Source organism: Microtus pennsylvanicus, chromosome 1, assembly GCF_037038515.1.
Source record: "Microtus pennsylvanicus isolate mMicPen1 chromosome 1, mMicPen1.hap1, whole genome shotgun sequence".
Lineage (NCBI taxonomy): Eukaryota > Metazoa > Chordata > Mammalia > Rodentia > Cricetidae > Microtus > Microtus pennsylvanicus.
The window spans coordinates 113,259,170-113,281,955 of NC_134579.1; the positions used below are offsets into that span (position 1 = coordinate 113,259,170).

General features: G+C 51.1%; 1 protein-coding gene and 1 pseudogene across 2 annotated transcripts in view; one reads left to right on the plus strand and one right to left on the minus strand.

The window, feature by feature from the left end:
* Positions 1–9,379: 9,379 nt before the first annotated feature.
* LOC142840797 (geranylgeranyl pyrophosphate synthase pseudogene) lies at positions 9,380–10,372 on the minus strand (annotated as a pseudogene).
* A 5,083-nt stretch (positions 10,373–15,455) lies between these two features.
* The window catches only part of Abcb9 (ATP binding cassette subfamily B member 9), a 33,508-nt gene continuing 26,177 nt past the window's right edge, over positions 15,456–22,786 (plus strand). Inside the window, exons 1-2 of one of the 2 annotated variants that reach the window (XM_075979130.1) lie at positions 15,456–15,624; positions 20,777–21,447. In XM_075979130.1, the coding sequence (XP_075835245.1) occupies positions 20,859–21,447 (589 nt within the window). In that variant the 5' untranslated portion in view covers positions 15,456–15,624; positions 20,777–20,858. The remainder of the gene's footprint in view (positions 15,625–20,776; positions 21,448–22,786) is intronic. The other variant, XM_075979123.1, reaches the window with a different exon arrangement.

Genomic DNA, 22,786 nt, shown 5'->3' on the forward strand with positions numbered 1-22,786 from the left:
CATGCCAGCGTGTATGGACACACTCTTGCATCCTCGTACAGCCACATTAACCTGTTCACACTCACTGGCAAACTCTCCATCCAGAAGCATCTCCCAGTGATGGCTATGCTCTTACATACAGTCTCTCACATAGGCGTTCACCCCCACACAGCACAACCCAGGTTCTTTTTCTATGGCAAGTCCAGCTCTGTCCTACCTGTGACGGTTACAGAAGCTCTGGACCCGGGAGGTGAGAGTGGTCTTCACAGCCTGTGCCTTGGAGCCTGGCCTTCCTCTCCAGCTTTGATCATCAGCCCCTTTGGAGATCCAAGGCTCCAGCTACCAGAGTCCTCCTGCCCTCCCTAGAAGCATAGGATGCTACAGATGGCCCCTGGTCTCCGGGCAGAGCTTCTGACAGCTTGATTGGCTTACACCCTGGCTGCACAGGAGCAATGAAACTCTTTCCAGTGTGAGCGTGCAAGGCATGCAGGTGAGTGTGGGCCAGCATGGCGAGCTGTGTAACTAATTAGCATAAACTGATTGGCTTAAAACAGCAGACTTTCTCTCAGGATCCTGGTGGCCAGAAGTTCAAAAGTCAAGAACTGATGAGCTCTGGCTTCAGAGAGAATCAAGCTGAACCATCCTCCTGCAGGGACTCAGAAGGTAGGGCAGGCTCTGCATCTTCAAGCTTCTGAGGTGCCCTGCATGGCTTTACGCCAGCCTGTGGTTCTCCACCTTCCTAACACTGCAACCTTCTAATACCGTTCCTCATGTTATGATGACTCCAAATCATAAAATGATTTTCATTCTACCTCATAACTGTAATTTTGCTACTGTTATGAATTGTAGTATATCTGTTTTCTGATGGCCTTAGGTGACCCCTGTGAAAGGGTCATCCAACCCCCTAAAGGGGTTATGATCCACAGGTTGACCTTTGGCCTACACACACACACACATGTGCATATGCACCTGAACATGGCCAACGGAGCCATGGCTAACATTTTCAGTGTTACCCATGTGCAGTTTAGTCTTTACCATTTCCATTCTTGACACAGGAAAGTGAATGGCAGCGGGGTCAGTTGGATTGAGCCGTCCAAGGTCATGCAGCTTATAAATGGTAGATAAGGAACTGAACTCTAGCCTGACACTCCTGAGTTGTTCCTAAAGTGGCAGCCCAGTCTCCAACAGCACATCTCCCCTCAGATGTGAGGTCACTGGGCCGCAGGAAGCCCAGGCTCTTGCCCCAAAGAAGAAGAGGCCTGTCAGGACCCACTTCCTCTGCAGAGCCTGGCTCCCTGGCCCTGAACCAGCCTGCCAAGAAGCTGTTTAAAGTTTCACACTTGTCTCGATTTCTCTGGAAGCCCCTGCCATCCAGAAGGGGACCTGTCTACTCATCTTAAAGTTATTTATCACCCTGCCTGCCCACTGCTTTTGAGGAGGTCCAGCTCTCCAGATAGCCACCGCAGCCCTGCTTCGCCTGACTGAGTTTCATGGTTTATAGTTTGCAGGGTCAGTAGGGTCCATTTGTCCCTTAGAGTGCCTCTCCCCTAGCACCATTAATCATGTGAGCAGTGTCTCCATGCCCCTGCCCCAGTCTGAGCTCAGTCACTAAGGGGGACAACTGCAGGATACTTGACAAGAAGCTCTGATTCACATGTACAGGTAAGCCAGCACTGGCCTGGGTCTTCTGTGGCCACACATACCAATATTTTAATTTTATGTGTGTCTGTGTATGGGCACATAATGGGGAACCTCCTTCAGCCAATGGCCTTTAAGAGGTTGGGGCGTGACTTTTGGGTACCCAAAAAGCTGCCGTCCCACCCAGCTCATTCTCTTCTTACCATGCTCCACACCCCATTCCTGTTCCATGAGTTTTCCCTTTTAATAAAGAAAAACCTCAGGATACTCGGAGTTAGCTTGGGGTTATTTGACTTGCGTTCAGCATCAGGCACGTGCCTGTGCATGCAGGTGCCCTCAGAGCCCAGAAGTGCTGGATCCACGTGGAGCTGGAGTTGCAGGTGGTCAAGAGCTGCCAGATGTGGGTGCTGGGAACCACACTCAAGCTGTCTCTTATTACACTGTGGGGTTGCACACATGCACATACGTGGAGGTCAAAGGACAGCTTTGTGGGTCATCAGGCTCTGGAGGCAGGCACGTGACATGATGTTCCTTGAGCACATTCATTGAAGGACATTCAGTTCTGTGTCTAGGTGCATCTTTGTACAAGCAAATGTCCCATCATTGTTGACAAGCTCCTTTTACTCCACTCTGTCACCTGGGTTCTCTTCTCAAAGGCGTTATACTATGTCTGTGGGCTCTCTCTTCTGTTTACTTAAACTCTTGACTCCTCTGCCAACACCACAATGTCTTGAGGACTGGAATTTTTATAGTAACATTTTTTTAAAAATTCTATTTTGAGATTGGCTTATTTTCTGTGTACAAATGTCTTGCCTGCATATAGGTCTGTGTGCTATGTCCATACAGTACCCATGGAGGCCAGAAGAAGGTACTGAGTGTCCTGGAACTGGAGATGGCTGTGAGCCATCATGTGGGGGCTGGGCTCTGAACCCGGTTCCTCTGCAAAAGCAGCCCGTGCTCTTAACCAGCGAGCCACTTCTCCAGTCCCTGTTATTCACAATTTCATATATATACACAGAATGTATCTTGATCATCTGCTCCCAAGACACTCCAACACGTTCCCCTCCTTTCCTTCTGTCCTTTATCTTTTCTTTTTTTTTTTTTCTTTGTAACCCTGAGTCCATTCGGTGTTGCCTGCTGGGATGACTGATGTTGCTGGCTTGACGTTGTGCGGGTGACCATAGCTACAGTAGGCTCAGAAGAGCAATGGCCGGGACTTGTCCAGGAGACATCATCTCACTGCGCTCCTCCCCACCTCAGTTGTTCATTCCTCTCGCTGCCTTCCACGAAGCTTTGGTGAGGAGGTTGACAGGGTGTGCCGTGCGGGGCTGTGATGTTCAGGGCTGTGCCGTGCAGGGCTGCGATGTTCAGGGCTGTGCCGTGCAGGGCTGCGATGTTCAGGGCTGTGCCGTGTAGGGCTGTGATGTTCAGGGCTGTGATGTTCAGGGCTGTGCCGTGCGGGGCTGTGCCGTGCGGGGCTGTGCCGTGCGGGGCTGTGCCGTGCGGGGCTGTGCCGTGCGGGGCTGTGCCGTGCGGGGCTGTGATGTTCAGGGCTGTGCCGTATAAGGCTGCGATGTTCAGGGCTGTGCCGTATAGGGCTGCGATGTTCAGGGCTGTGCCGTATAGGGCTGCGATGTTCAGGGCTGTGCCGTATAGGGCTGCGATGTTCAGGGCTGTGCCGTATAGGGCTGCGATGTTCAGGGCTGTGCCGTATAGGGCTGCGATGTTCAGGGCTGTGATGTTCAGGGCTGTGCCGTGCGGGGCTGTGCCGTGGAGGCTGTGATGTTCAGGGCTGTGCCGTGCGGGGCTGTGCCGTGGAGGCTGTGATGTTCAGGGCTGTGATGTTCAGGGCTGTGCCATGCAGGACTGTGCCGTGGAGGCTGTGATGTTCAGGGCTGTGCCGTATAGGGCTGTGATGTTCGGGGCTGTGCCGTGCAGGGCTGTGATGTTCGGGGCTGTGCCGTGCAGGGCTGTGATGTTCGGGGCTGTGCTGTGCAGGGCTGTGATGTTCAGGGCTGTGCCGTGCGGGGCTGTGCCGTGCGGGGCTGTGCCGTGGAGGCTGTGATGTTCAGGGCTGTGATGTTCGGGGCTGTGCCGTGGAGGCTGTGATGTTCGGGGCTGTGATGTTCGGGGCTGTGCCGTGCGGGCCTGAGCATCCAGTCGTCACTTACTCTCAGCGTTTGGACCAGTTCTGAGTGTCTGCGGAGAAGAGCTGCTCTGGGCAAGGCTAAGAGGAGCACTCATCCGTAAGTGCACATATTTAGAAGGCAGTTGGATATTTCACTTAGCAAAATGTACTTCCTGAGCTCTGGACTTTGGGGCAGGTTTACAGTGTGTGCTGGCTAGTTTTTATATCAGCTTGACCCAAGCTAGAGTCATCTGAGAGGAGGGATGAGAAATGGAGAAAATAAGAAAATAAGATTGATTTGTAGTCAGGCTTCTAGGGCCTTTCCTTAATCAATGGCTGACGTGGTAGGGAATAATAATACATTGAGGGTGAGGGGACCTCAGGGCAGGTAGTCCAAGGTGCTATAAGAAAGCAAGCTGAGCAAACCACGAGGTACAACCCACTAAACAGCTCCTCTCCATGGCCTCTTCATCAGCTCCTGCCACCAGGCTCCTGCCCTGCTTGATTCCTGCCCCGACTTCCCTTGGTGATGGTCTGTTCTCTGGACTGATTTTGGTCGTGGTGTTTCATCACAGCAATAGGAACCCAAACTAAGACACACAACCAGCCATGAGTTCCATCCTGTGCGCCAGGCCTCAGACTCAATTAGAAAGTAGTTGGTTATTCCCACAACAGTCTTGCCACTAGGGCACCTGTGAGGGCATCTCGCCTGGCAGATTGGTATTGTCGCAGTCAGGGTTCGCTATATAAGAGCATTGATGGCTTTTCTCCCCCCCCCGCCCCCGTGGCCCATCTAGCACCATCCCACCCTGTGAAACCCGTCCTGCAGGAGGAAGTTTGCGGGTCAGCACCAGTTTGATGCCTCTGCAACCAAGGTGTCTTGTGTTTTTAGCATTAGGGTCTTACACTTAGTCCTGGTAGACAACCAAGATCAGTGGAATCGCCTGTGTTGATTTAGGGGCCTCTGGGACTCCCTGACCAATAATAACTCGGAGAAGGCCCACAACCTGACACTGAGGTTTTCATGAAAAAAACAAACAGTAGCCGGGTGGTGGTGGTGCACGCCTTTAATCCTAGCACTCAGGAAGCAGAGGCAGGCTGATCTCTGTGAGTTTGAAGCCAGCCTGGTCGAGTTCCAGGACAGGCATAGAGAAGCACTGTCTCCAAAAACCAAAAGAAAAAAAAAAGAAAGAAAGAAAAAGAACTGCTTCCAAGCAGCTCTTTGAGGAAGCGCTGTTCACTCTCACAGGGTACCTGAGTTCAGATTCCCTCTCTTTAAATTGGCTTATGAATGGACTGTGACCTGGGATCTGTTAGCTGAAATAAACCCTTGCCTCCCCGACCCCCAAAGATAACTTGTGACGTCATTGGTTTCCATAGGGTTTTCCATACAGCCTCAGCTCTGCTTGTTAAGTTCCTCCTCTCATTGTACCCCCATTCCCACTCGAACCTTTAACCCCCAGCACTCTGCTTCATCCAAGGCTTGTTCTGCTGTCCCCTCACCCCTTAAGACCTCTGCCCCACCCCCACCCCCGTGGGCCCTTTCTAGCTTCCTGATCTCTGTAAACACTCCAAATCCAACACACACATCCACGTATTCAAACCCAGGATCCCCGTGTGAGAGAGAACATGCAACATGTGTCTCTCTGAGCCTAGGTGACGTCACTCTCTAGCATACATCCCAGTTCTAGTCATTTTCTTGAGTGTTTCATAATTCTACTCTTAGAACTGGCTAAAATGCCACTATGCGATGTGTACAGCATTGTCATTATCATCAGCTGACGGACATCTAAACTGATTTCATGTCCTTGCTACGGTGACTAGAGCACAGGGGACATGCATGTGCAGGTGTCTGTCCCTGTGGTGCATGAACCTTTTGTGCATGTGCCCAGGTGTGGTGTAGGTGGCTCACACGGTATCTATTTTTAGATTTTTGAGAAACCTCCACCCCGACTTCCTTAGCAGCTACACCGGTTTACACTGGTGTTCCCTGTCCCCATATCCCTGCCAGAGTTTGTTGTCATTTGTTTACTCAGTCCTTCTGACCGGGGTGACAGGCAATCTCAACATAGTTTAGTTAGCGTTAGTTAACGCCTGCTTGCTTCCTAGGACCAAGGCTTGGAGTGCCTTTTCCATCCCCTCACCGGAAGGGAGTGCCCCACGTCCTGGTGAGGTATGATGGCTCCTGCATTCTGATCCAGTCTACTAGTCTGTGTCTCTTAACTGGGGGATTGAGACCATTCATATTCAGAGGTATTATTGGAAAATGTGTTGGTTGATTTGCTTTTGCTTTTGTTTTCCTACACAGGGTTCCTCTGTGTAGCTTTGGAGCCTGTCCTAGAACTTGCTCTGTAAATCAGAGACAGTGTGGAGTGCTGTCTGATTTTAATTAATAAGATCGGGAGTTGGGAGGATAACCAGGGTAGATGATGGTATAGATTACGTGTTAAATGGACTTTGAAAAAAAAGGAATTGAGGGGGTAAAGTAGCTACAAGGGGAATGTTGGGGCCTGGGATGGTCCCCAGGTTCTAGAGATGGCTGTGGTTATGCAAGGTTATAATTCAGGAGTGAAACGATGAGACTGGAGAGATGGCCAACAGTTAGGAGCACTGGGTGCTCTTCTACAGGACCCAGGTTTGGGTCCTAGATCCCACATAGCAGCTCACTTCCAGGGGATCCAGTGCCCTCTTCTGGCCTCTGCATACATGGGTCCTGCTAGTGGTGCATAGACATACACATGGGCAAAACATGTAACGTTAAAAAGCAAAGAGATGAAGCTGGAGAGATGGCTTTCACAGAAGACCCAAGTTCTGTTCCCACCACCCACATTGGGCAGCTCGCAACCACCTGTAACTCTGGCTCCAGGAGATCTCATGCTCTCTTCTGGCCTCCTCGGGCACTGCACTTGGTACCTCTCTCTCTCTCTCTCTCTCTCTCTCTCTCTCTCTCTCTCTCTCTCTCTCTCTCTCTCTCTCACACACACACACACACACACACACACACACACACAATTTTTTTAAGAGCAAGAGAAGACAGGGTCAGGCATGGTGGTACACACCTTTGATCCCAGCACTCAGGAGACAGAGGGAGGTGGCTCTCTGAGTTCGAGGCCAGCCTGGTCTACAGAGTGAGTTCCAAGACAGCCAAGGCTACACAGAAAAACCCTGTCTCGAAATACAACTGCAAACAAACAAAATAGCTGGAGACATCTGTACAAAAGTGGAGACCCAAGCAAACCGAGCCCAGCAGAGACTCATGGCATGACTTGCGGCACATCTGTGACTTGAAAGGGGACGCTTCCAAGACCCCCAGCTCTAGTAGGCTCCGCATGGCACTCTGTGGCAAAGGGGGAGCCCCTGGCCTCTGGATTCTGGTGTGGTGTGGTATGTATGTGAGAGAGAGGAGGGGGAGGAAGAAGGAGAAGTTGTGTGGGACTCCTGCCATCCACAGTAGGGTTCTGCCAAGTCTGTGACTATGAGGCCATAGGTTACAAATTTACAACCTATGTAACTAGTTACATTAACTTTTTGCTGTTGGTTTGGTGGCTGTTTTTCTTTTTGAAACAGGGTTTCTCTGTAAAAGAGTCCTGGCTATTCTGGAACTTACTCTGTAAGTTACCTTGATCTCACAGAGATCCTCCTGCCTCTGCCTCCCACGTGCTGGGATTAAAGGTGTGTGCCATCACTTCCCAGCCTGACTTGGTGACTTTTTAGTATTTGTTTTGTTTTGTTATTTTTAAACAGGAGCTCATGGAGCCCAGGGTGGGTGTAGGTAGGTATAGACAAGGATGCCCCTGCTTCTACCTCCTGTGTGCTGGGACCACAGGTGTGTACCACCAGGCCTTTTCCCTCTCCCATTCTCTTTTCTCTGTCTGTGGTAATGAGTCCCTTTCATTCCAACCCAGGTCCCATGTGTTACTGTCAAGTCTTTGGGGCTACCTATTTTTCATCTGTGTCTGGGAGAAATTGTGTCCTAGAATTCTCAACGAAAGTACTAGATTTTACTTCCCTGAACCCATTCCTGTGTTGGGAAGCGACCACAATGCTTCTACCCTGGTCTCCTATTTATTTATTTATTTGTTTATTTATTTTACAATATTCTGTCTGTGTGTATGTGTGTATGCCTGAAGGCCAGAAGAGGGCGCCAGACCTCTTTGCAGATGGTTGTGAGCCACCATGCCGTTGCTGGGAACTCGGGACCTTTGGAAGAGCAGGCAATGCTCTTAACCACTGAGCCATCTCTCCAGCCCCCCTGGGCTCCTTTTTAAAAAGATGTTTGTTTGTTTGGTTTTTTGAGACAGGGTTTCTCTGTATAACAGTCATAGATGTCCTGGAACTAGATCTTGTAGACCAGGCTGGCCTCAAACTCACAGAGATCCGCCTGCCTCTGCCTCCCAAGTGCTTGGATTAAAGGCATTATGCCACCACCGCCCAACTTAAAAAGATGTTTTATTTTATGTGTATAAGTGCTTTTCCTGCATGCAGATCTGTTCACCACTTGTGTGCAGGCACCCAGGGAGACCATGAAAAGGCATCAGGTCCCCAGGAACTGGAGTTACAGACAGTTGGGAGCCGCCACATAGGTGCAGGGAATGGAGCCCAGCTCCTCTGGAGAAACAGCCAGCGCTCTGAAGTGCTGCGGAGCCACGTTTCTTCTTTAAGTAGCAACTTTATTGAGATAGATTCATGTATGACAGAATTCACACATTTACAAGGAAATTCAGCGAGGTTTTCTTTTTTGTAGATTTACTGAATTATGAGGCTGCCGCAATCAGTTTTTGTTTGTTTGTTGTTTATTTTGGGGTTTTCTTTTTTTTTGAGACCAGGATGTGAACTTCACTAATTGTAAAACCTCCTTGGTAAAAAAAAAAAAATAAAAAATAAAACAAACCAGAATTTGTGGGGTGTTAAGGATGGTAACAAGAAAGTGGGTAGAGAGAGTGCTGACTGCTTTCACTCTGTCTTTTCAGACTTTGGTAGAGGCCTTCAAAGACAACACTGACATACCCTCAGCAGTATCCTCTAGGGGAAGACGGCAGTTCTTTGGTCTTTAGGTCACCTAGAGATCTGTCTAGGAAGTCCCTGTTTTGAGCTAAAGCATCAATGAATTGGGAACCATCCATGCGATAAGTTAGGAAGCAGAAAGTTTCTTGGAAGATTAAGTCTTTACTCACAAACCCAGAGCGCGTGTGGTAGTAGGGACAGTTGGTCACATTTAGCGTATGACATTTCTAAGACCCGTGTTTGTGGCTCCTGAGACTTTCAATTTTGTGTTTTTAAAAAATTTTTAAAAATCTATCTTATGAGTGTTTTGCCTACATGTATGTCTGTGTATTACATTCATGCCTGCTGCCTGCAAAGGCCAGAGGAGGCTATCAGATCATTAGAACTGGGGTTACAAATGGTGATGAACTATGTGGGCACTGGAAATTAAACCTGGGTCCTACGGAAGAGCAGTCTCTTAACCACCGAGCCATCCCTCCAGCCCTCAAGTTTGTATTCTTATGCAAAGGGATTCTGACAATTTCAGCCTCATTTACTCCTTTTGGAGACTAGTACTTGAAAAGATAAGTAGGAAGCCACTCCCTGTTTTCAACTGGAAAAAGCTATGAGTCTAATGAAGAGTGGCAACCATTATTCATTTTCCTCTGTGAACATCTTACTTAAATGCTTCACTAAAGCCACTAGCGCAGGGTTACCGCCACAGGGCTGCAAGCTCTCTAAGAGTGTACCGAGTATATTCAAAAGAACCTCCGTCTTCCAGGTACTGCACATGGTATTTTTTAATATCTATATTTTCTGTTCTTTGTCGCAAAATGTTCTGTACCCGGGTGCTTTCTGGCCTTGACCGGATGGCGTGAATATTGGGGAAGGAGAACTTCCCTTCTGTCAGGTCTTCACAGAAAGAAAATACTTGTTTTCACTGTATTCTTTGAGTGTAGATTGGCATAATCATCTTGATCTGGAAGAAAAGCCCAAGTGTGTCGAGCAGTGGCTTTAAATCTTCTTTGTAATCAGAAAACAACTGCATGAGACCAGCTGCTAGTCCAAACAATCCACCTGTCTTCTGCAACACCATGGCTTTGTATTCTTCCTCAGTGGGACCGGTGTAGGTGTCCCTCCAGTAAATATCTAGCCCTTGTCCCCGATGGAGTTCCAAAAGCTGGCGTGTGAAAAGCTTCACAGCATCTGGGTGATCCAGTGTTAAGACTTTCTCCAGGCCGAGGAAGTAGACGTAATTGGCGGAATTGATGACAGAAGGGATTCCACAGATGCTATGTGCCACTGGAAAACCACATCGGAGCTTTGAGTTAATATCATCAATATCATCAGTGAGTAAGCCGGCATTACGCAACATTTCAGTTACTTCAGTGATAATCTGCAGTTTGTCTTCTGGAGCTTTCAGCCAGTGATTAAAGGCCTGTGAAAGTTTGGTTCTCACCTGTTTACCTGGTAACTGAAGTAAGCACCTATAGGGTTCTAGAAGAATTCTTTCGGCTTTCTCTTGACTCTTCTCCATATTTTATACATTTCAAAGCTGACGGTTCCACGATGATCTCAGACTTCAAGCCACCGGTCCAAGACTAACAGTACCCACATCAACTTTTTCTTTATAGTTCAGACCCCGGCTCTTCCCGAGGCCTCCTTGGAGCCCTCCCCCTACTTCACCACAGAAATTTCTGCCCTCCTTAGCGGCCAGGGATGCTTGGTGCAAGAAAATCCGCCATCCCTGTCCCACAATCAGTTTTTAGAACATTCTTCATCCCAAAGAGACCCATTTCACTAGAGGCTCTCAGTCCAAGCTCACGAGACCATTTCTTTTTTTTTAAATTGATTTTATTGAGGTCTACATTTTTCTCTGCTCCCCTCCCTGCCTCTCCCCTCCCCCTCTTCAACCCTCCCTCAAGGTCCCCATGCTCCCAATTTACTCAGGAGATCTTGTCTTTTTCTACTTTCTATGTAGATTAGATCTACATAAGTCTCTCTTAGTGTCCATATTGTCGTCTAAGTTCTTTGGGATTGTGGTTTGTAGGCTGATTTTCTTTGCTTTATGTTTAAAAATCACCTATGAGTGAGTACATATGATATTTGTCTTTCTGTGTTTGGGTTACCTCACTCAAAATAATGTTTTCTATCTCCATCCATTTTCCTGCAAAATTCAAGCTGTCATTTTTTTCTGCTGTGTAGTACTCCATTGTGTAAATGTACCACATTTTTCTTATCCATTCTTCGATCAAGGTGCATTTAGGTTGTTTCCAGGTTCTGGCTATGACAAACAAAGTTACTACAAACATAGCTGAGCACATGTCCTTGTGGCATGATTGTGCATCCTTGGATATATACCCCAAAGTGGTATTGCTGGGTCTTGAGGAAAGTTGTTTCCTAATTTTCTGAGAAATCACCACAGTGACATCCAAAGGGGTTGTACCAGCTTGCATTCCCCAAGACCATTTCTGTAACCACTTTGGAAGTGGCTTTATGTCCTGGGTGCTGAGCAGAAAGGATACTGAAAAGGAAGCTCATGCGTTCAAATCCAGCCTGGGTTATATAACATGACAGAATCTGAGTTCAAAGCCAGCCTGGGCTGCATAACAAGACAGTATTTCACTGCAACAGCAAAGTAATCTAGATCTCATGGAAAAGGGTGCAGGTTTTGGAAACCTGTCCTTGGCAGTGGGAGCAAGCTATGTAGAGACACGGCCTATAGGAATCAGGAGAAGTTGCAAACTTGGGGTGCAGCGGCACCCCGTGTAGATGAGCGCACAGCAAAGCCCATGTACTCTCCTGCCGTCACTTGTTTGTTTGTTTTTTGAGACAGGGTTTCTCTGTGTAGCTTTGGAGCCATTCCAAACTTGCTCTGTAGATCAGGCTGGCCTCAAACTCACAGGGATCCACCTGCCTCTGCCTCCCGAGTGCTGGGATTCACCACATCTGACTTCCTATCATCACTTTTACAAATTCTTTTTATTGCATTTTTACTTATTTTGTGTGTGTACGTATGTGTGTTTTCGTGTGTGTGTGTGTGTGTGTGTGTGTGTGTGTGTGTGTGTGTGTGTGAATGTGAAGACAGAGGTCGGATGACGACCAGCTACAGGCAGTTCTCTCCCACCACCCGGAGTTCCAAGGGCTGAATTCAGCCTCAGGCTAGGAAGCATCCTCGTGCCACCTCTGCAGCCCTGACAGTTCTTGCTTGCATTTTTCCATGCTATTAGGTGCATCAAGGTTCAGAGCCATCCCAGGGTTCCTGAAAGTGACTGGGTCCTGTTCCTGTTATTCTTTACTGTGTGCCACTGTTCCTGGGAAGACGTGAGTAAACATCAACTTAGATATCGGTCTGCTCACTCCAGGTAGGAACCGAAGTACAGAAACCACCCAGATCCAGCGTGGTGAGCCAGTGAGTTTATATTGGGGTTCCTTACAGGAGCAGAAACGACTCCATGACAGCTGCATCACTTAAGCCCACCCAAGCATGGGTGACAGTCTCACTCACAAAAGCTTGAGCTCAGCACACAGCCTGCAGGCAGGTTGCAGTGTCCTTTGCAGGTAGCCCAGCTGGTCTCTGCATCTTCCAGCAGCTCTGCTGCTCTCAGCCTCTTCTGGGTATCTGAACTCGACTCGGCAGTCTTAACAGCTTAAGTTCTCTCGGGGAGGGCAGGACTTAGTATTCCTGATGAGTCCCTGAGCTTAACCAGCTCCCATTAGAACAACAGGTTGAGAGCCGGGCGGTGGTGGAGCACGCCTTTAATCCCAGCACTTGGGAGGCAGAGGCAGGCGGATCCCTGTGAGTTCGAGGCCAGCCTGGTGTACAAGAGTTAGTGCCAGGACAGGTTCCAAAGTTACAGTGAAGCCCTGTCTCAAAAAATAAAAAAAAAAGACCAACTGGTTGTGTGAGCTCCCTGTAAACATCATGTGTCATGTTTCTCCAGTTGATGGGAAACTTTAAACTGGAGAAAACCGCTCTACAACAGCAGTGGGGGGGGGGGTTGCTGTCCTGGCAGGCCTTGCTACATTGGACCCTCACCGTTCTACACTGCTGGTCACACAAAACTTCCTGCACAGACCTGCAGTGCCTATCCCACTTTCTCTCCAATACGAAAATAGGCTCAGAGTCCCTTACCGGGGGCCACACAATGAATGGGATGTGGGCCTGGCTGGCTCACTCAAGCATTCAGAAGCACCCATGCAAAACACTCTCTTCAAGCACAAGTGTCCACTCGCCTTTGCTGTTAACACAAGCAGACACTGTTGAACTCTGCTCATGGGATCTAGGTGTTGGCCCTAATACCCCTGTGTAACCAGAAATTCTGCCCGTGTGTTTCCTCCCTGCTCCCAGATATTCTCTGATAGATGACTAATTATCAGTCCAGTTCCCCGTGGGCAGGCGTGTAGAGTATTTCCAATCCCTTGCGATCGTTGCTTTTTGTCAACCAGATCTTAACTCCTTCCCATGAATCCACCAAGAGAAGAAATTCCTACCGGACCAAACAAAAAACAGAGCAAAACAAAAGCAACTTTGAAATCTGTATTCCAAATTCCCCTCCCAGGAGACTATCCCGTGAGACTAGCAGAGGCCATTTTCAATTCTGTGCTCGAGAATGGGTGGATGTGAGAAGACCTCTCTGGACCCTAAACTCACTGCCCACTTTGATGGCTCAGATCAAACCACATGAACCCTTTCTATTCCTGGAATGACCAGACTGTTTCCTACCCAGATCCCCTGATCCTCATGTACCCCGTTCTCTCATGGCTTACCCTTTTCCTAGCAGCCTTCCCAGTTAAGATTGTCCCAAGCAGTGTCAGCCCCATCACTGGGGTTTATTTTGTTTTTGCAGTACTGGTGCAGGAACCTGGGGCCTCATGCACACTAACTAAGCAAGTGCCCTGCCACTGAAAAACATCCCCAGCCCTGGTTTATTTATTGCACTTAATGCTGCCTAGCATCTTCATGTTTCCTGGTGGGTCTCCTGCCTGCTCCACTCTGTCTGTTTTGCCCACTGCAGTACTCCTAGCACCCAGAATCACTCAGCATAGGTCATGTTCTAGTTAAGAGTTCCTATTGCTGTGATAAAACACCATGACCAAAAGCCACTTGGGAAGGGAAGGTTTTTTGTTTTTTGTTTTTGGTGTGTGTGTGTGTATTTGTGTGTGTTTCTTGAGACAGGGTTTCTCTGTAGCTGTCCTGGAACTCACTCTGTAGACCAGGCTGGCATTGAACTCCCAGAAGCACCTGTCTTTGCCTCGAGTGCTGGGATTAAAGGCCTGTGCCTCCACCACCTGGCTTGAAGGAAAGTTAGGGCAGAAACCGAAGCAGAGGCCATGGAGAAACCCTGCTTGCTGGCTTGCTCTTCATGGTTTGTTTAGTCTGCTTTTTTTTTTCAAGACAGGGTTTCTCTGTAGCTTTGGAGCCTGTCGCTCTGTAGACCAGGCTGGCCTCGAACTCACAGAGATCTGCCTGCCTCTGCCTCCCAAATGCTGGGATTAAAGGCGTGTGCCACCAGCACCCGGCTCAGCCTGCTTTTTCAGAGCACCCAGGATCATGTGGCACTGACCCATAGTGGGCTAACCACCTACATCAGGAGACCAGTCTGATGGAGGCTGACCACCCACACAGGGAGACCAGTCTGATGGAGGCTGACCACCCACACAGGGAGACCAGTCTGATGGAGGCAATTCCTCAGTTGAAGTTCAAGTTGATTAAACTACCCAGCACTGTCCATAAACGACTTTATTATTTCCCATAGAATGTGCTCCCTTCTAATAGGTACAATCTGCTTCCTACGTATACTGTCTGGTTCCATCACTAGACTGTGTCTCCAGAAGGACAGAGATCTTGACTGGGTCCTCTTGGTTTCTTAAGAGACAGGGTCTGTGTTGCCCAGGTTGGCCCTGAGCTCCTCAGCGGAAATGACTCTTTCCTCAGCATCCCCAGTATAGGGGACTATAGACGCATAAATCTATGCCCAGATCTCAAATGCTTAGAACGGCAAACGGTGTGCAGTAGGAGCTCGACAAAGACTTGTGGATAGATAGCTAAGCGAAAGAATGAGGATCATAACCCCACCATATCGTCCAGGGCTGGCAGGCTGTGCCTTCAAGGAAAAGAAGCCATTAAAGAGTATTTCTGTTCCTTGAATATGCGCTGAGGCCTGGTCCAAGTGCAGAGCATCGAGCCCTCAGGACCTAAAGTCAGGTGGTTTGCAGCAGGTGTTGAAGTTTGAGTTCAGGTCCAGCCTGGGAGGTTCAGCCCAGGAGACACCTATAGTCCCTTGCCACAGAAGCCCCGCCCCATTACAGAGGATCCGCCTACTCTAGCCTCACAAGGTGATCCACCCACCCCGGATGTCCCGCCTACTTCTCCTGAGGCTCCACCTCATAGGCGGTCCTCCAGCATCTTAATCGAGAGCTCCGTCCCATCCCTGAGGCTCGGTCCCTATCCTCAGGATGTCCCGCCCACTTCCCCTGAAGCTCCGCCCCTAGTAGTGGTTTCTTCCCGCCCATTTCTTCGGAGGTCCCGCCCTGTTCTGGAGACTCCGCCCCGACCTTCTGAGGTGTCCCCCTCCCTCCTCTTTCCCGAGGCCCCGCCCTACCCAGGATGCTCCTCCTACTTTCCCTTGAGGCCCCGCCCATCCCGGAGGCCTCGCGGGCGCCTGCCTCAGAGGCCCCGCCTCACCCAGGATGTCCCGCCCAGTTGCCTGAGGCCCCGCCCCCGGCGCCGCCCGCCCGTCAGCGGGCGGCGGGGCTGGGCTCCGACCTTGTAGCGGCGCAGCGCCTTCAGCGCGCAGAGAGGACGGGTGCGCGGCGAGGACACGGTGAGAGGCGGGCTCCTGCGTCCCGGCCGGCCACGGCGTGTCCCCCTTCCACGTCTCACCTGGTGGCAGGTAAGGGCCGCCCCCAGCCCTGCGGCGCTCCGCATCGGGAAGCCGGCTGTTTTTGACCCTTCTGCGACGCTGTCCGTAGGTACCCTGTGAGGAGCGTTTAGAGGAGCCCCTGGAGGCCCGGGGTTCGGCACGGAGCTGGCGGCGACCTCTGAAGGGCTTGAACGCCAGGCCTAGCCTGGGCCGAGCCTTCCCTGCCGGCTAGCGGGCCTGTGTCCCAGGGGCGCCTCCTCGCCGTCCTGTGTTAACTGAGATAGCTGCGAGCGCGGCTGACGCCTCCCTGCCCTCCGCCCCACCCCCTGGAGATGGGTGGCCTCCATGCCCCTGCTGCAGATGCGTGGGGACAGGTGTCAGAACCTGCTTGGTTTGCCACCAGGTTCCCTGAGGCCACCTGGCATCGCCCGACGGAGTGCCAGTCCCAGCAGTGGGATGTGGTGGGGCCGAGCAAGGGCGGGAGTCGGGATGGAGCCATGTGGACCCAGCCTGGGTGTGTCCTGTTCTCCAGAGACCCCAGAGCAACTAGGGCAGTCGGTACCAGCCGAGAGCAGCGACCCGCCTCCCCGAGCCAGCAGAGTGAGGGGTGAATGGGAGCCACTTGAGCCGCCTGAGGCAGGACCTTTTCCCTGCAGTTCCTAATTACGCTGGGAGCGCCTTTCCTCCCCCGCCAACAGAGGGTAAAGTCTGGGCTTACCTCGCGCTCTAATGGGCTTGGTGGCTGTGAGCCTCCCAGGGCACCGGGTCGCGGAACTGGGAGGTATAGGTACCAGGGAAGACCCAAGACTGGTAACTTGTGGTGGTGATGGTAGCTACTTCTCTCCTGGCTGTTCCTGACAACCCTTGCCCACACTGACAGCTGGAGGCAATCTCTACTGGGAAGAAAAGGCCTTTCTACAAGACTGCCTGTGCTTGGCATGGTGCTTAGTGGGAGAGTGCTTTCCTAGCAAGCCAGGCCTCGAGTTCTACACCCAGCACCAAAACAAAGCACCATCCTGGGGCATGCTGGGGTCACTTGCCAGTCCCGTGCCATGCCTTAGCATTTGGGTCAAGGCAATGTGCCCTGTCTTCCTGGCCCCTACTGGCCCCTGAGCAAGGCCTGCTCTGCCTCTGGCCACCATCTTGCCCTTGTCTCTTGGGCCATGCACATCACCTGTGTGCCCACAGTTTGCCCTCCAGTTCCACCTAGCTGTGCGTCCTCGGAGTCCGGACGGATGGAGGATAGGCATGTGGTTCCCAGCAGCCTCCCTGTCCTCCTAGCTTCCAGCCTTAAGTGCTGTGGTCCTCCTCTCCGTTCCGCTCTGTGGATTATTTAATGGCAGAGTAACCTGCCACCCTGCCCCCGCACCACCCCAGGTCTATAACTTGCTCTGCCCTGATTTGGACTCTGCTCCCTGGGGGCTTAGAGGAGATGGATGCAGCTCCCGGGAGGGAGGGTACCCTAGGTTCTGTGGTGCTTTGCCCGGAGTACCCCAGACGCTCCCCCTTCCTCCTTCCCAGGCTTTTGTTTTTGCCTCCTGCTGAAGGGCTTCAGCTAGCCTGTGGTGCCGACATCTGGAGTGTTCTCTCCAGTGGACATGAGCACATGTAGCTCCCAGGTGGGCAACTGGCTACCTCGGCTGTCAGGAAGGAATCTCCACGGACTGACAGAGGTTAGCTGGCTAGCTTCTGGGCTTCTGGCTAGTCCTCTGTCTCACTCCTGGCTCCTTCCTAGGGGCCGTGGACCCCTGGTGCCCACCGCAGGAAGGCAGCAGCTGGATATCTGGCAGGCCCTGTGAGATCAGCCCTGGCCTGGCAGAAGGCCTGGGTGGCGCTGGGCCAGGAGCTTCCCTCCTTGGGCTCTGAGTGGAGCTCACCCACTCATGCTCCCTGAGGCGTCTGCATTGCAGCAGACTGAGCCCAAGAGCTGCGTTGGCAGCTCGGACCCGGCAGGGATAGAGGAAGGCCTGGGCACGGGTGCCTGCCTGTCTCATCCCTTCTTTCTGCACTAACCCCACTTGGCCCTGGCTCCCTTTGGAAAGGCAGATGCTGACTAATCAAGCCATAGCTCTGACACATACTCAAATCTGCCTGGCACTGATGGGGCCATCACCCTCCCTGCCCTCTCTGCATGCCAGATACACACCCCTCTTAGCAGCATTGGGGGCACATCCACCTGGGAGAGACTGCCATCAAGTATAGAGGTGTGGAGCACAGATTTTGGAGTTCTGCCTAGCTGTGTGACCTGAGGCAGGTCACTTGACCTCTCTGTGCCTCAGGTATCTAAACTAAAATTAGAATACATTTCATGGGAGTCTTGCATCAATGTATGGAAATTACTTAGAGCAGTGCCTTGCTCATGTTCCTGTCAGAGGATGCCAACTCATGATTGCCACCTCTGCTTCTTGACTGAGCCCTCCAGTGATACCCACTATTTTCCTTAAAGGAACGCATCCTGTTCATGTCGGTTGCATTCAGAAGTTACTGCTTTGCTATTCACCAGCTGTGTGATCTTAGGCAAATTCTCAACTTGTCTGGGCCTCATTTTCTCAATGTGCTGCACAGAGAAGATGACGGTGCAAACCTCACAGAGTCATCTCGAGGATACTCTAACGCATGCAGAGCAGGTGGTGGAGAGTTGGCTCATTCCATAAGCATGCAATGCAATTGTTAGATGCCTGCTGCATGTCAGGTGTGCAGTGCACACAGGCGAGGACCCTGGTGCGGGAGTCCTTCACACAGGGGCTCCTGTCCTGCTTTGTTTTGGGACTATGTTGACTGAGTGCCTTAAACAGGTGACTTTGTCTCCCCATGCCTCAGTTTCCCCAGTTGTAAATGGATACAGCCTCATGTATAAGGTTAGAACACACTACAGCTCAAAGTCAGTCCCCATGGTATGGCCACCAGAACTATGGAGGAAAGGTACCACTCAGGTCGGGTCTCCTGTCACTCATTAGGAAGATCTGATCAGGAGATAGTACTTGGGGTCACCCCCAGTCTGTTCTAAACCTACCTTAAACAAACACCTGAGGCCACAAGACCCACACCCCAGAGTCCCTGAAGCTCCGGGCCCTCCAGCCTCAGTGAGTCCTCAGGGGCTCTGTGGGAGGAACTCGAGCGGCGTGGCGTGAACAGCAAAATCCAGAGAAAGACAAGGGGGTCTAGGCGAGGAGTGAGGGCCAACCTAGGCTGGATGTGAGGACTCTGGAAACTTCCAAGCAGACACAAAGGCCTCTGGGTTGCCATGGAACCTGAGAAGGGAAAGGTGAGTCGAGATACAGCGTGCGCAGCTCTCAGCAGTGGCTAGTGTGTGCCAGCCGTGCCAGGCCTGGTGCCCATGCACTAAACTTCACCACCACCTGTGCAAATGCAGCGGTCGAGACTGGCCATCTGTTGAGCTCTGCTAATCTCAGTGGTGACAAAGTCCTCCAGGGGATCCTCATCCCCACCCGCCTTCACTGCCCGAGTCCTTACCTTCAACTACAAGGGGCTCTGGCCTTCTGTTCCACCTGTCCAACATGCCTTCCCCCATATACCCTTGGGGCAATTCCTCTCTCCCTCTCTCTCTCTGTTTCTCTGTTTCTATGTGTGTGTGCGCATGCACACACACTGGACATTACCAGGGCCTCATACATAAGCAAGAACTCTATCTCTGAGTTGATCTAAACTTTCTTTTCTCTTTTATTTTTGATACTAGGTCTCACTGAGTTGCCCAGGCTAGCTCTGAAGTTGCAATTCTCCTGCCTCAGCTTCCGTAGTAGCTAGAATTACAGGCCTATGCCACCAAGCCTGGCTCCCTCTCCTCTTCTGAGTCTTGCTCAAATGTCACCCCTCTGTTTACACCTCTCTCTCTGTCACACACCTTTATTATTATTCAGCACCAGTTGTCTTCGTTTTATTTACTTGTATTTTATGTGTATGGCTATTTTGCCGATATGTATGGGGTACCATGTGCATTCAGTGTCCACGGAGGCCACAGGAGGATGTTGGAGCCTCTGGAACTTGAATTATAGACAGTTTTGAGTTACCATGTGGGTGGTAGGAATCAAAGCTGGGTCCTCTGGAAGAGCAGCCAGTGCACCCAACCTTTGCGCCATCTCTCCAGCCCCTCAGTCCCTTTTTAATCTCCCTCCTGTAGTGGCAGGTCGTTTTCATAGGGCAGGGATCCTTGTGGTTGGTCTTGGTTTTTGTGTTTCTCTTTGTGGTAGTGGTGGCGGTAGATGTGTGTGCATGCATATGTGTGCACGTGCATGTGTGCTTCCAAGGTTGATGTGTCTTCCTCCATTGCTCTCCACATTTTAAAAAATATATTTATGTCTGTATGAGTTTATTGTGCACTACATGCGTGCAGGAGCCTGTGGAGTCTAGAAGGGAGAAGATCCCTTGGAGCTGGAGATACAGGTGGTTGTGAACCACCTGATGTGGGTGCTGGGTCCTCGGCAAGAGCACCGTTAACAACTGCTCTTAACAGTGGGCATCTCTCTAGCCCTCCAACTTGTGTTGAGAGATAGGAGCTCATCGATTCTGCCTGGTCAGTAAGCTCCAGGAACCCACTGTCTCTAGCACAGCTCCCCACCCCACCCTGGGGACTACAGAAGAGTGTGTCCCTCTGTGTCTGGCTTGTGTGGGCCCTGCATTTAACTCAGATCCCCACACTCACACAATTGCTTTGCCCGCTGAGACACCCCCCTAGATGCCATTTTTCTGTTTTGCTTTTTAAATGAGGGTGTGTATGTCTCTGTAATCAAGGATAGCCTTAAACTCAATCTCAGTGCAGTCCCCTGCCTCGGTTTCTGAAGTGGAGTGTGGGAATTATGGGCCTGAGCCACCATGCCTGACTCAATTTTTTTTTTCAAGACAGGGTTTCTCTGTAGCTTTGGAGCCTGCCCTGGAATTCACTCTGTAGACCAGGCTGACCTCAAACTCACAGAGATCACCTGCCTCTGCCTCCCAAGTGCTGGGACTAAAGGCGTGTGCCACCACCGCCTAGCAACCTGGTTAAATTTTTGCTCATTCTCAATCCCAAACACAAAGAACAGGCCTATAACAGATGCTAAATAGACATTCCTTGCACGAGAAGAACTTCCAGCACCCCAGGACATCTTTGCTTACCAGACTGGCTTGGGGTCCTGCAGCCTGGGAACACACTCACACCTCTTGCCTTGATCTTTGTGTTGCCCAGCAGGTGTGGCCTTGCCCAGCAGATGATGATGGCCTTGCCCCGGTGAGCTACAGCCTGCTCCCGTCACCCACCAGCCAGCAGGATGCGACTGTGGAAGGCGGTGGTAGTGACGCTGGCCTTCGTGAGCATGGACGTCGGTGTGACCACGGCCATCTATGCCTTCAGTCACCTGGACCGCAGCCTGCTGGAAGACATCCGACACTTTAACATCTTCGACTCGGTGCTGGACCTCTGGGCTGCCTGCCTGTATCGCAGCTGCCTGCTGCTGGGGGCGACCATCGGTGTGGCCAAGAACAGCGCTCTGGGGCCACGGCGCCTGCGGGCCTCGTGGCTCGTCATCACCCTCGTGTGCCTCTTCGTGGGCATCTATGCCATGGCCAAACTGCTGCTCTTCTCAGAGGTGCGCAGGCCCATTCGGGACCCGTGGTTCTGGGCGCTCTTCGTGTGGACCTATATCTCGCTGGCCGCCTCCTTTCTGCTATGGGGGCTGCTCTCTACTGTGCGGCCGGATGCTGAGGCCCTGGAGCCCGGGACTGAGGGCTTCCATGGGGAGGGTGGGGCCCCTGCTGAGCAGGCATCCGGGGCCACACTACAGAAGCTGCTGTCGTACACCAAGCCTGATGTGGCCTTCCTAATTGCCGCCTCCTTCTTTCTCATCGTTGCAGCTCTGGGTAAGTGGGGTCTTGGATCTGGCCCACCCTGAGCAGCACCTCAGGCTGCTCAGCAACCTCTTTTCCCCCACAAACGTGCTATTACTTAGGTGGTTCACATCTCCCAGAGATCCAGAAAGAATGGGTATGGGATCTTACCTCGTCATCTCAGCACTTGAGAGGTTGAGGCAGGGGGATTGTTGAGAGTTTGTGGCCAGCCTGGGCAAATAGTAGGATCCTGTTTCAAAAATACAAAGAAAATAAGAAGAAAACAACAATAACAATAACCAAACCCCTGCCCCTACCAGTCCCCACCACCCTCCACCACCTCCCACCCAAAAAAAACCTAGCTGGGCAGTGGTGGTGCACACCATCGAACCCAGCACTTGGGAGGCAGAGGCAGGTGGGTCTCTGAGTTCAAGGTCAGCATGGTCTACAAAGCAAGTTCCAGGACAACTAGAGCTGTACAGAGAAAGCCTGTCTCAAAAAAACAAAACAAACAAACAAACAAAAAACAACAGCAGCAACAAGAACAAAACAAAGATATGGAAAGGCAGAAACTGTGCCGTGTGCTTCCCTAATTCTACCCGATTGCCCTGTTGTCCTGCCCATGGTTAACCACAGGTTATTAGAGGCTCCCACGTGGACAGGAGACCATTGATTCCCTCACCCTTGTGTACATGCATATGTGCTCATGTGTGGACGTAGAGGTCAGAGGTCAACCTGAGTATTGGCCTCAGCAGCTGTCATCTGATTTTTGAGACAGGGTCTTTCACTGAACCTGGAGCTCACTGATTGGCTAGAGGAGCTGGCATTATCCCAGTGATCCTCCTGTCTCTGCCTCCCCAGCAGCGGGATTATTGTTATTGCTACATGATGCCTTGGCCAGCTTTTGCACATGGGGAGCATCTCCCCAAGTCCTAGTCCCCTCTGATGCTTTTGGCGTTTCCCAGAATAACTCCCAGCATACAGACTGCACTGCCTCCCCACCCCTGCACGTTGTTTGCTTGGGGTTTTGGTTTTTTCCCCCACTTAATGGCTTCTAGACATTTCTTACAATGGGACCTCATTATTTTCTTCAGCTGCATAGAATTCTACAGTGTGGAGGCTGTAGCATGCATAGATTCTTTCCCCCATCTGCCTCCTGTTGTATGAACTTGTCTCATGTGCCTAGATGGAACTGAAGGGTGAAGTGTGTCTTGATTTGAAAGTGAACTGTCTGGTGCTGTAGGTCTGGTCCTCTGCCCCAGCATGGGCAGGAAGGAGGTATTACAAGGTTGCACCGTGTCCCAGGTGGGAGCGATCATACAAGCTTTTGAGGAGCTGTAAAATTCAAAGCATACATCCCCATGATGTTGGG